At 44.7% G+C, this 14314-nt stretch overlaps 1 protein-coding gene across 1 annotated transcript in view; it reads left to right on the top strand.

Annotated features, from left to right (window-relative positions):
• The window catches only part of METTL25 (methyltransferase like 25), a 580957-nt gene that overhangs the window by 265904 nt on the left and 300739 nt on the right, over nt 1-14314 (top strand). Inside the window, exon 6 of the mRNA XM_085652969.1 lies at nt 4843-4937. Within this exon, the coding sequence (XP_085509095.1) occupies nt 4843-4937 (95 nt within the window). The remainder of the gene's footprint in view (nt 1-4842; nt 4938-14314) is intronic.

Here is a 14314-nt window from a genome sequence, read left to right as displayed (position 1 = left end):
ATTAAAAAAACAAAACAAAAAAAAACAACCTAATCACCCACACACCAGTTTTCTTCCATGGTATAGGAGTAATGTTTCTCTTTACACTGTCCTTCATTCACCACAGGGATATATCTAGCAGTGATGGACTGTAAAAAAAATGAAAGAAAGAAACCATCTGACCATCCACTCTAAATCGGTTGGACAGTTGTATGATGAACTACTTCCAATGACACTTACTCCATTGGTATGCTGAAGGACTTTTTACACTGACAGGGTAAATTTGACTCCGTTGGCGTAAAACTTGCAGTCCGTCCAACTCTGAATCGAGCAGGAAGACCTTGAGAGGCCAACCTAATGCAAATTAGTACTGACATTGCTTTTCATGGAAACAGTCCATCCAGAGCCTTGGTCACCTCACACATTCACCCTAGATTTTTTAGTTGATAAATTTGAAATTCACACCTCCCAATCTCACTGACTAAGCTACACCCCTGCGAACATTGATTTATGTATATGGGTCCAGGATCTTTGAAGGTATGCATGGTAGAACGATGCTTCGAGAGTTCAGTGTTGGCTCACTTGTGTGGGTGTCCAATGCAGAATTGGCTAAAAACGTATTTTAAAAATAAATGTAGCGCTTAGAATTCTCGGTGCTATACCCTTATTACCTATGTTTTGGGCTCTTCCTAGTCACAGGCCCTTGCCCCACCCACACAAGTGAGGTATCATTTTACTTGGGAGACTGAGGGGAACAGTGTGGGGTAGGACATTTGTGCCGGCACGATGATTCCACCCAAACATATGTGGAAAATGGTTTTTTTACAGCTAAATTTGAGGTTTGCAGGGCATTCTGGGTAGGAATAGGTCAGGGGATCCACGCAGGCCATACCTCACTGGACTCTCCCGGGTGTCTAGTTTCACAAATGTGTGGGTTTGGTAGTTTTAAAAGACGGCCGCCTAGCCCGGGGCTGAAAACCCAGGTGACTCCTCTTCCAAAACTAGGTTGTTTTGTGATAGGTCATTTTGATGTCTCCTCAATACGTTTTGGGCCCTTGCCTGTTGCGGGTACTTGACCCACTCACGCGAGTGAGGTATCATTTTTATCGGGAGACCTGGGGGAACGCTGGGTGGTAGGAAATTTTGGATCCACATAGATTCCAGAACTTTCCCACACAGAAATTTGAGAAAAAAGTGTTTTTTTCAGCTAAATTGGAGGTTTGCAGGGCATTCTGGGTAGGAAAACGTTGGGGGACCCAAGCAAGCCAATCCTCGCTGGACTCTCCTGGGTGTCTAGTTTTCAGAAATGTGTGGGTTTGGTAGTTCTCCAAGATGGCCGCCGAGCCCGAGGCAAAAAACCCAGGTGACCCCCCTTGCAAAACCAGGTTGTATTGTGATAGGTCATTTCGATGTCTCCTCAAAATGTTTTGGGCCTTTGCCTGTCACGGGTACTTGACCCACCCATGCAAGTGAGGTATCATTTTTATCGGGAGACCTTGTGGAACGCTGGGTGGTAGGAAATCTTTGGATCCACGTAGATTCCAGAACTTTCCCACAGAGAAAGTTGAGAAAAAAGTGATTTTTTCAGCTAAATTTGATGTTTGCAGGGCATTCCGGGTAGGAAAACATTGGGGGACCCATGCAAGCCATACCTCGCTGGACTCCCCCGGGTGTCTAGTTTTAAGAAATGTGTAGTTTTGGTAGGTTTCCCTAGACGGTTGCCAAGCCTGGCACTTTGCAAAAAAAGGGTAATTTTAACTGTGAAAAAGTGGTGTGTCCATGTTGCGTTTTGGGCCGTTTCAGGTCGCGGGCACTAGGCCTACCCACACAAGTGAGGTACCATTTTTCTTGGAAGACTTTGGGGAATGCAGGGTGGGTGGAATTTTGTGGATCCACGCAGATTCCAGAACTTTCCACCACAGAAATGTGAGGAAAATTTATTTTTTGTACAACTTTTTAGGTTTGCAAGGGATTCTGGGTAACAGAACCTGGTGATAGCCAGTCAAGTCACCCATCCTGGATTCCCCTGGGTGTCTAGGTTTAAAAAATGTATAGGTTTGCTAGGTTTCCCTAGGTGCTGGCAGAGCTTGAGTTAGCTAGGCACAGTCATTTTTCACAGCGAAAATGTGGTGTGTCCATGTAGTGTTTTGGGCCGTTTCGTGTCGCGGGCACTAGGCCTACCCACTCAAGTGAGGTACCATTTTTCTTGGAAGACTTTGGGGAATGGGGGGTGGGTGGAATTTTGTGGATCCGTGCAGATTCCAGAACTTTCCACCACAGAAATGTGAGGAAAATGTGTTTTTTTAAACAAATGTTTAGGTTTGCAAGGGATTCTGGGTAACAGAACCTGGTGAGAACCAGTCAAGTCACCCCATCCTGGATTCCCCTTGGTGTCTAGTTGTAAAAAATGTATAGGTTTGCTAGGTTTTCCTAGGTGCCGGCAAAGCTAGGGTCCAAAAACTACAGCTAGGCACTTTGCAAAAAAAGGGTAATTTTTCATTGTGAAAATGTGGTGTGTCCACGTTGCTTTTTGAGCCACTTCCTGTCATGGGCACTAGGCCTACCCACACAAGTGAGGTACCATTTTTATCGGAATACTTAGGGTAACACAGAATTGTAGAGCAACCATTATTACCTATTGACTTTCGATGCATTTCTGCCTTCCAAATGAAAGACAATGTGTAAAAAAGAAGTCATTTTTAAAAATAATTCTCATGCTAGTATGGGTACTCCCAATTTTAGAAATGTGCAAATATCTACTGTTTCTAAACTGTATATTTTGTTCCCATTTCAGAAATACATAGGTGTCTTTCATTATGATTTTTCCATGTATACATTTTCCCAAAATAATTGCTATATACCCAGTACATAATAAAAAAACATTGCAAGACGCTGCTCAGTTATTTGCTCTGGGTTCGTCGGGTTCTTGGTGAACCTACAAGTCCTATATATCCCCACAACCAGAAAGGTCCAGCGGATGTAACAGTATATTGCTTTCAAACAGCTGTCATAATTAGATGAAGTTACAGGTGAAAACGTTGACACAAATGGCTTTTTTTTCCAACTAAATTTCAATTTTTCCTATATTTAACTATTAGTTTCTATAAAGAAACCTTGAAGGATCTACACAAATGACCCCTTGCTGAATTCAGAATTGTATCTACTTTTCAAAAATGTATAGCTTTTCAGGGTCACTTATTGCTTTCATACCCATTTCTACCATTAATTGGAAGGAGGTTTAAAGCGCCAAAAAATAGCAAAAATAGGCTATATCCCAGAAAAATGCCCAAACTGTGTAAAATGTTTTGGTTTTCTGAAAAATGTCTGCTTGTCCCTGAAAGCTGGTAAGATGGTGATTTCACCACCTCAACCCCTTTTTGATACCATTTGCAGGGAACAAACCAGACGCTTTAATCTGTAGCCCTTTTTTCCCATTTCTCACCCCCAATATTTGTTTTTGGTTTTTTTGGGCTAATTTCTGGGTCCCCTCCAGAGGAATCCACAAAACCTGGGTACCGTTAGAAACCCCATGATGTTGGAAAAAAAGGACACATATTTGGCGTGGATACCTTATGTGGTCAAAAAGTTACAGGGGCCTAAGAGCGAACTACCCCAATTAGCCAAAAAAAGGCTTAGCACGGGAGGGGGGGAGGGAAGGTCCAGCAGCACAGGGGCTAAAACCTTTTGACTGCATGAAAGGCCAGATGTTTTGCTTTCTCAATGTCTGTTTCTGATATCTTACACTTGCCTGCCTCGGGGTGTTTAAGTCTCTGAAGAGGAAGCGGTAGACTTTGTGTCTTAATTTCCTTTAATAATCTGGACACTAATGAGCAATGCATTTGTAAATATCCTCTCCTGTCACTACTAGCTGTACACAATCCACAGTTGCATTAAACTGAGGATACGTCTGTCATTTATGACAATAGCCTCATTTGGTGCTCTTGGCTAACATGCATAGTCATGATAATTACAAACTAGAGGACTAGTCAGTGGGAGCCATCCTTGAATTCTGTAAAAATTGGATCTTTCCCGTTGTTTACCCTGTTATAAAATGTTAGTCCCAGATCCTCATTTACATCTTTCCCCAGTGGCTGGGTGGGAGGGGGGGGAGAGAAAATAAAGAAAACTGAGAATAAAGTAGGGCATGCTGTCAGCTGGCCTGTAAGTTGCACCTTTAGTATTTGGCTTTCTAGCAACTCCCCCGAAGTTAGTTTTTCTCTTGTTGCAGTTCCAGTTTAGTAAATTAAATTTTGAGTGAAGTTATCACATTAAGTAACACCGAAAATGAAGCCAAATTGATTTGCTGTTTGGAACAAGAGTATCTTCAGGTACGAACAGCGACACGGCTGGTTCCTTCTGGAAAACACGCACAAGAGATAAAAACTATATCAAGGGACTCGGAGCTTAGCTATAAAATATAAATGCGCACATTATTCCAAGCGAAGCTGCCAAGAATCAGCACTTTTATGACTAAAGGAAAACACACAGGTAACACAAGTATATTCGGCTACCAGTTACGCTGGCCAGAATAGTACATTTAGAATTGCAAGTCTGTTGTTTTTTCCTATATTTGGTTACGCGATCTGCAGTAAGAAATTGCGGTTTGTGTTTGTTAAGAAGAAAACCTTCATTTATTGACTCTAAAGGAATTGGATGTAAAATATTTAGGCCCCTCGTTTAGAGCTTAAGCTTATTTTGTGTATTTTGTGTAAACGCCCGCATGTGTTTAGTTTTACACAAAAGTGTTCTGCAATGTATCTTGTATAATTTAATATACATACTGTGTTATCTTCTCTAGAGGGGAATTATGTAAAAGAAACAACGTATTTTATAGTCGGTAGCTTATACACTTTTCCTTTGCAGAAAACACCCTAGAACAGTGGGGGTTCCCCATGTGCCAAGATTTGAAAGAAGAAGGCTGGTGTTGTGGACGAAATGCCAGGATGTCAGCTTGCTTGGTACAGTATGACACTTTCTTTTAATATGTGGCATAGATGCTTTTGCTGGCTATGCTTAAGTCTTTTTCTTTTAATATTTGTGTTTCATATTTATCAGACATCATAAAATCAGTCTCATGATATATAATACCTATATATATCTATATTCACTGAAAAAACCATAGGTTTCAGGGACGTTATAGTTAGTATTAGCATTTAAAAACCCATAGAGATTCACTGAAAAAACCACAGGTTTCAGGGACGTTATAGTTAGGAATTAGCATTTAAAAAACCTTAGATATTAACTTAAAAAACCACAGGTTTCAGGGACGTTAAAGTTAGACTGACATTTCACTTGTACAAAAGCTGAGAAATTCAGCCGTTATACTCGCACCCCCGCAATGCACTGCTGATGACGTCACATATTACATCACTCATGACATGGAAGTGACATCACTGATGACATCTTTTCTTTTTTTTTGTTAGAAGGGTGGCTGTCTGGCCCCCCTTCTCTTAATATTTTGTGGGCCCTGGGGACCCCATCCCTCAGGGCCTGAGACATTTAAGTTTTTAAAAAAATGGGAAGGGGGCCGGGTGACCCCCCTGGGGACCCCATCTCCCTGGGCATGGACACATATATATATATTTTTTAACTCCTTTTAAAGGCGGGGGGGCCACGAGGGCCCCCTCCTGAAGCCATTATTTTCCCCGGGGACCCCATACCCCAGGGCATATCCTCTTTTAAATTCTTTTTACAAATATTATTACGGAAGGTGGGCCGCGTGGCCCCCCTTCCCTGGGCCACTTTTGGCCCCAGGAACCCCATCCCCGGGGCCTGGCCTCAACATTGGGGACCGTGGAGGAAGCCCCATTGCCCCCGCGGTCCCTGCTGGCTCTCCGCCTCCTGCTGGCGCCGGCATTGCTTTTGGGCAAAGGGAGCTGCTAACATGCAGCTCCCTTTGCCCAAAAGCAATTCTGCTTCGCTTCATGGAAGCGAGAGCAGGTTTCCTGTTCTCGCTTCCATGAAGCAAAGCAGTGTTTGCTATGACAGGGCGGGAGCCGTGCTCCTGCCCTGCCATAGCAAACTGCAATGTCCTGGGGGTGGGCACCCCGGGACATTGCTGGAGCCGGCCCTGGGGGTTGGCGGTCCCCAGCGCTAAGGAGGGCTCCAGGAATGGGGCCGCACGGCCTCCCTCATCCCCCCTCCCATCATGATTAAAGCCTCGGGGAGGAGGTGGTCCCTGGGGTCCGCTGCGGACCCCCGTGTTTGCATAAAGTGTGCCCCAGGGTGCCCCCCCACGCATTCTATTGAAAAGCCCCGGGGAGGTGGCGTGACCTGGGGCTGCGGGGGCCCCCGCATATATTTTTCTCATTGCCCCCGGGACCTGGCCCACCCAGGGGCTTATTAAAACAAAGCACGGGAGCCCGCGCTGCATTTTTTAAAAGCATTTTCGTCCGGATTCGCGGACCCTAGAATTACTGGGTCCTGTGTTTACCGCACCACTGGATTCAAGCTTGCCTGGCTGATGAGGGGTGATACCCAGAAACCGTTCACAGGATGCTTGTTTCCGGTCCAGGGAGGAACTGGCTTGGCAGTTCGGGCTGGACTGTTCCCATGAAGAACAGGGTCAAGACTGATTTACACATGTCTGGGTCCAAACTGGGGTGGCGTAGTGAGCAAAATAACAATAGATTCACCCTCAGATCTTTGTGGCTGGGGGTGAATGTTTGCATTGTTCAGCATTCCGTCCATCATTTGTTCCTTTTGCTTTTGTCGCCCTAAGTGGGAAGGGTATGCCCAGACGTGGATCCCGTGCTCACTGCGCCACTGGATTCAAGCTAGGCTGGCTGTTTAGGGGTGATGCCCTGAAATCTGTCACAGGATGCTTGTTTCCTTTCCAGGGAGGACCTGGCTGGGCAGTTCAGGCTGTACTGTTCCCATGAGGAGAAGGGTCAAAACTGATTTGCATATGGATGTGTCCAAAGTGGGGTAGCCTGGTGAGCAAAAGAACGACAGATTAAATCCAAATCTTTGTGACTGGAGGTGAATGTTAGCATTGTTCAGCATTTCGTCCATCATTTGTTCCTTTTACTTTTAGAAAGTTGGCATTTTCTTGTCCTAACCATTTGGTTCCTGCAGCCTGTAACCTGGGTCACATGCCAGTAAATAGAGTGGCAGTTGGGCTTTGTCTATTCCTCTCAGACAGTGAGACAAAGGGGGACTAGGTGTTACCTGCCTGTATGGGAGGAGCAGAGCTGTTCTCTACCCCTCTACATTTTAAAGGGGCTGACTCAGCACACTCACAAATGACTTGACAGCGCCCTATTGTCCCAATAGACCTCTTGGAGCCTGGGCAGAGGAGGAGGGACACTTCTAGAACCAGAGTGGGGGAAGGCTAGAACTTTCTCCCACTTCAAAGGCTGGCACCAAGTATAAATAGTGGACCCAGAGACCAACTCTTCAGTACATTCCTGGACCTGTGGAGGACACTCAGAAGGCCTGCCTTGTACTTCAGAGGACTGCCCTGCTTGAGACCTACCTTGTACCCTCAGAGGACTGTTCTACTGCTTGAGGTCTGCCTTGTTGCTTGACCCAGGGCAACCAGAGTGACTCCTAAGGCCAGTTGGCTGGCTTTTTGATCTGAACTACAGAGATACAAAAAGCTCCAACAACTTGAACCCTGCACCTGGACCTTGCCTGGAGTGAGCCCTACCTTCTAAGTGGTGCTGACCCAGTCCTGGACCCTTGAAAGAAGTGCCAAATGTGCCCAAACCGCCAAAAACCAAACTTTGGGACTTATAAAATATTCCATCAGAACGTGGCCTGAGAACTGACAGAAAATAGGGACCTCACTGCTCACCAATCCGACCAAGGTGCATTGCTGTTTGGCCTGACTTTGTGGTAGCTCCCGCTATGTTTTTCTCTGCTGCAGCAAATGCTGTTTAGCATCTCCTCTTTGAAGGGTATCCGGCCTTGTGGATCCCTCGTTGGCTACAGCTTGCAGCTTTGTTCCACTGCAGATTTTTGATTTCATAGTGCAAATGTAGAAATCTTAACTGTGACTTCGTCCAGTGGCTCCCCAGTGACGACGCCTCCTCCTCCTCTGACACCACCTGCTACCTTACACTGCTGAACTATAGCTACTCAGACATTTTTCCACAAAATTTCCCTCAAGTCTGAAGGTGAGCCAAGACTGGGCTCAATCCACTTTGTTTATCCGAACCATGCTACATCGTAGTCAGCCATAACTTTTGACTTTGCCCCAGTTCTCGCACAACTAGATGTCTGCTGTTGGCTCTTTGAGGCACTGTTATTCACTAAAAACCTAAAAAATCCATAATGTCAGTTATACTGATTGGATTTAATTTGTTTTGGTGTCATTTTATTTATTACAATGCTCTCTATTTCTCTAAATTGCTGTGGGACTTTTCTTTTGTTGTATTGTCACTTTAATACCATTTGAGTGCTGCAAGAATACTTTAAACATTGCCTCTAAATTAAGGCTGACTGCTTTTATGCCAAGCTGCCAGAGGCTTAACACTAGGTTAATTTAGTGACTTTTGCTGTTCACCCTTCACCCCCCTTAATCAAAAACTCTATTTCCTACATTATGCGTCTCCTTTCTAATTGCATCTGTCACATCAAGGGTGAGAACATGAGCATTGTATTTGGTGTCCTCCTTTGTCCAGCAGTATTCCTTTCTTTACAGAAAAAAAGAACACCTTGTAGGGAGGGCACCTCCGACCAACTCAATAAAATCACTCTGGTTATGTAGGAACACAATCCTCTGAGAGTCTCTGCTCAGTCGCTTGTAGCTATGGCGCAAGCAGCAGGAATCCTCAGAAATGTGTTTGCTACATTAAAGCAGTACCAACAATTTCAAAGTAAAGTACACAGCACAATAAAGTTCTCAACCTATTTAGAAAAATAGAGAAAATTTTAATGAGCAAAAAGAAACTAAGATCATAAGAATAAAAGTTTCAAGGCAAAAAGCTCCTAGAAAAAGTTGGGCACCATGTAAAAACAAGAGTTGTGGTGGATCCGGACCTATGTGCAATTTCAGGCCCACCAATAGTGAACGGAGGTCATGTACACCAAGACAGTTGTTCCGGTCAAGCTTTCACCTTCAGATGTAGTCACCATCAGCTGGAAAAGATTCTTCTGGTCAGTCCTTCAGCCCCTAGATCCTCAGGGCAGACTTTGGGTACCAGGTCTCTCTCCAACCAGGTATCCTGCAGAGTCTAGCCCTTTTCAGTCAGCTGGGCCCTCTTGGACTCAGAAGCCCTCCTGCTTTTTGTGTCCCTGAGTAGATGAACAGCAGGCCAACCACTTAACCCTTGAAGAGCAATTCCCGTCTGTACGAGCCAGCAGGATTCAGTGGTCTGTGAGTCCTTATGTGAGTGCTGTTCTTACAGCAGGAATCCGGAGTCAGAAGTCAGGATTCTTCTACCGGCAGGGCCTTCTTCTTCAGGTCCAGACCTCCCAGGTCCAGGAATGGTCTGAGGAGGTAGAGTGGCAGATTTATCATGCGCACTAGGCAGTGATTAAAGAAATTCTTCCACCCAATGCTAACAATTTTCAGCACTTCCTTTTTGCCTTAGTTTTACGTTACTCAGGTGCCCTTGTCTGAAGATGGTGGCCACCAGGCAGGCTAGTCTTCAGCTTTTTCTGCTCCTCTTCTAGCTGACAGATCAAAACTGGTTTCCCTCTAAAAGAAAATCCCTCTATTGCGTGCTCACCACTGTTATTGCTGACTGGTATTGCTAGTTTTTTAATTCTACACACTGGGACACTACCGTCCACTCCCAAGTGTATCTGCTCTAATGCCTAAAGAATGGTAAAATTGACTAATCCTCAACTGGTATTTTTAACATTTCAGAATGTTCATAGTATATGGTGCAGTAAAATATCCCAATGGCAAGGGAAGTTAAATGTTACCCGAGGACTGCAGTACATATTATGCCATCTACTAGACTGGCAAAACATTGCTACATACCTACCTTTGTAGCCTGACTGCTGCAGCCTTTAAACTTGCAGATAAACCTTTTGACGGCAATAAACCCTGTTTTTAACTATTTATTAAGTTTCTTCTAATTAGGCCTTGTAGCCAACAAGGTATGGTGTCTAATATTTAAAAGAGGTACATGCAAGAATTGAGTGTTGGCATGAACCGACTGTGACTAGCCCCCAAAAGCTAGTTTCACTGAGAAGGGCTCCAGCTGTTCCTAATGGAAAAGGCAAAATTCACTTAAAATAATAATTCTGCTCTCTTTAATTTGGGCAAGCTACCAGAATGATTCAACCACTATTTTTAAGGTTTATTAAAAATGCAATTCACCGATGAATTGGGATTTCTAGCAAATGCAAATATTTAGGAAAAGTAATGTTTAAAAAGTTATACTTTGTCTGTCTGAACCTCCAGCTGGCCAGCCAGCCAGCCAGCCAGCAGCTTGTCCTTTTCAGTGTTGCATGCGAAAACTGCTTGTAGAGCAGAAACAATGCTATATACAATTTGGCAGTAAGACCTCATTGTAAGGTATGTGACTCCTCTCAGATCAGGAAGGACAGCTGAGGAGAGTTCAGGAACTTTATTAACTTGAAATAGGCTGAGGTGAGCTGTCCATTCATATTGGAGTCTAAAGGGAAGAGAAACCCTTGTTCACTGTGCCATCTGTAGCTATCTTGGCACCTACCCAGTGGGAGGGAGAGCTGGTACCAGAACCAGTTTTTTGTAGATTTGAGGAGGGGGCTCATTTCTCTAAGCACATCCCTGACTGGCACACCAGTAGCTTTCAAGGGCAGTAGGGTACTACCATACTGAATTTGCCTCATCATAGTGCACTGTGGGATAGTTTGCAGTTGGGCGAATAGGATGTGCTGAAAAAGTGGGAAGGATTGCCCTTGGAAACATTTTCTCATTATTTAGAAGTGTCCATGGATCACCTCCCTCACTGTCTAGTGAATCGTACAAAGGTACCATGTCACCCACAGGTCATCTGGACCAGAGGAAGAACATAATAGGACTGGACCTGATGTCTGTGACTGGTGTGGAGATCTGAGGGGGTGGGACCTTTTCCCGCTACTACCCAGGAATAAGAAGTGGACTCCAAGGATTTGTTTGCTGGCCTCCTGAGTGGCTACAATGGTACAACATGCTGCAAAAGGCCTTTTTCCCAGGGTGATCATCTAACCAGTAGCAACTGTATGTGGACCGGATGTATCTGGACCGGACTCTGTTGGTGACCTCTGCCAAAGTGAGCTGGCCTCTTAAGTACTGCCCCTGATGCTCTGGGTGTCTTAGATGAGACCAATAGGGACTTCTCAAGAATGTCTGAAAAGTTGGGAGCATCAACTTGACCTCGTTACAAAGGTATCAAACTTTGATAAGATTTTGTTGAATACTGCTTCCACATTTGGCCCGCAGGAGGATTTTGAGCTCCAAAAAGGTAGAAATCTTTCCTGCTCAGACCTTTACCCACAGAAACCAGTAGCTCACCCAAAGGATATCCAACTTTGAGAGGATTTTGAGGGTTACAGCTGGCTTCCCTTCCCCACTAGAGGATTTCAATATCCATTGCAGAAACTAAGTCAGAATGTAAAATCTTTGTCCGGGACGACACGCATTGTATATGCAACTACTGCTCCTTCGCAGTTGGTCTGAAATCATGTCTAGGTCCTATTCAACTGTGAAAAGTGACTTCTGATTGGTACTATACTTCTGCTTTGCGCATTTTGCCCTTAAACTTAAAAAAAACATAATTCTGGTTCCTCTAGTCAGATTTTAATCATTTTGGTGTCAATTTTCCTACTAAGGTTTTCTCTATTTTTAAAAATTGGTTGCAGGATTTTTTTACTTTTTAATTGTATTATTACTGCTAAATGCTTTTACACACTTTTTCTTAAGTTAAGCCTATCTTCTCTGTGGTGCCAGGGTTTGAGCCTAGGTTTGTATATTGAACTTGTGTGCGAGACCTGACAAAATTTTGGATTTGTTAATTGGGCACAACCTCCCTACTACTGTGGCTAGGGTCTGACTGTCTAGAAGGGTGCTGGAGATGGATAAGAGAATCCCTTCCACTTCAAACGACTTACTTCTAAAACAGGACTTTGTTCTGTCAACTGTTCCTTTCACTTCCAGATAGATAATTGCTGTTAGGGGGCAGCAGTTATCACCCATTGGCCTTACCTGAAAAGCCATTGTCCTCTTAGCCAGAATTGATAACTCTCCCAGCCTAGGATGCATATTCCAGGTCTTGAGGTTTGGTGAGTGACAGAACTGGTTTTAAGCTAGTTCTGGCTCATATAGTCTAAAGTACATTTTTACAACTATTTTTTATTTTTATTAGATGTATTAAACATAAACCCAGCTCAGCACATATAGCGCTTGGTTAGATACATGCTCATCCAACTGAATTTCACAAATATGCATGCACAGCAGTTCCCGAAATACATAAATAGTAGCATTCAGTAACACATCAGTCTTTAACAGTGATGTGCCCCAGAGACAATCAGATTATTTTTGCTGAATTGAGTGGGAAGCTGTAGTTAGGGAATGAAGTACACGCTAGGGATGGATTTCAGCGTTAGTGGAAGCATGTAGGACTATCTTGTTTGAGGGCGACTGTGCCGCATGAGGGGTATCTATAGGGTGCACAAGTAGATTTGCCTTGAGGGGGTCCCAGATATCCTTAGGAGTGTCTGTTATTGCCAAAATACCATATCATTAATCCATTCCTTAAATGTGGGCGCTCTGCCCCGTCCCCATCGACATGCTATTCTCCGTTTGGCTAGTGAAAGAGCAATTGAAACAAATCGGCGGTATGCAACACTGATATCTTCTGTATAACCTAACAGCACCAGTAGTGGAGACGCTTGTAACTGTAGTGATGTCATCTGTTTTGGAGCGTGAAAGGCCTGTTGCCAATATGTCTGTATAGCGCCGCTTTCCCACGCGTCTACACCGCACCTATCACATTTATCGTTATTGCGCAGTTTGTATCTGTACAGTTTGGCAGGAGTGTAGTAAGTACGGTGCAGGAACCTGTAATGTATAATGCGCAGGTGGCTGCTAGACGAAATACGCTCAGTTTGTGTTCAGTAATACCCCCACTGTTTATCAGTTATGTCCTGAGCTATGTCAGCGGTCCACTTGTCAGGCAATGGGCTGGAGTCGGGATGGTATACAGGCTATGGTATAACGTCGCTACCAGGTGTGATGCATCATCACTGCGCAGTATTGAATGTAACGGGGGGAGGTCTTGTGGATACATGGGAGTGAACTCTTTTTGCCTTGGCGGAGTCTGACCTATAGAAAGGTGTCCATGGGAGAGGGCGTCGCACCTGCAAACATCTGCTGTAGGGTGCAAAATTTGCCATTTAAATAGAGATCACCCCAACTGGTAATGTGGAACTTTGCTTTAGTTTTTTTTAAAACTCCTTCTTGTAGTAACGGCAGCCTAGGGTGGTAGATCAGAGGAAGGCGAGGGGAATATATCATGGGTGTGTGCGTACATTTGGCAATGCATTGCCATGCTCGCACCATACACGTGACTGGCGTAGGGTCTGATTCTCGAGGCATGACCAAGCTCAATATAGCCCCTTCCAGAGGGAAAGGGTCTGCTAACCAATGTTCCATACCCACTTGTGTCATATACTTGGGTGGGTGAAACCCATAATGAGCATAATGTGCCTGCGCGCAAAGATAGTAGAGTTCTAGATCAGAGATATCAAACCCACCCTGGGAGTAGGACCTAACAAGCGTATCTCATTGCAGCCTAGGCCGCTTGCCTCCCCATGTCAGTCGTATCAGTTCTGTGCGCAGCGCTGAGAAGAAATGTCTACCCTGATCATATGGGGTATTTAAAAAAAGATAAAGGAGTTTCGGGAGAATGATCTTTTTAATGAGCGAGGTGCGCCCTGCCATGGAAAGTAGGAGCGCTATCCATCTCGTGACGCTACTAGTTGTCCTTTCCAGCGCCCTGCCATAATTCAGACGCATCAGTTCCTCACGATCGGCGGTGACATATACCCCCAGGTATTTAACCTCTGCTGCACACCTTTCAATTGGGAAGTCCAGTGCGAACTCTGTCACCGAGGGCGTGAGTGGGAAAATCTGTGATTTCGTCCAATTGATGTGTATTCCAGAGAGCCCCCCGAACTCACGCAAGAGTGGATTGAGGTTTTGTTGAGGGTCCCTAATATTTAAGTGACGTCGTCTGCATGTAAGGAAATTAGTATAGGATGAAGTTGACATCGCAGTGCCTTATCTTGATGGTGCTGTCTAATTCCAGCCGCGAGAGGTTCGATCGCGAGCGCAAAAAGGAGAGGGGAAAGGGGGCAGCCTTGACGAGTGCCACATGTGATCGGGAAAGGGGAGGAGGTATGCCTCTTAATCAGA

This window comes from Triturus cristatus, chromosome 4_1, assembly GCF_964204655.1.
Source record: "Triturus cristatus chromosome 4_1, aTriCri1.1, whole genome shotgun sequence".
Taxonomy (NCBI): domain Eukaryota; kingdom Metazoa; phylum Chordata; class Amphibia; order Caudata; family Salamandridae; genus Triturus; species Triturus cristatus.
Note: the sequence above shows the minus strand (reverse complement) of the source record. Positions and strands in the feature narration are given on the sequence as shown.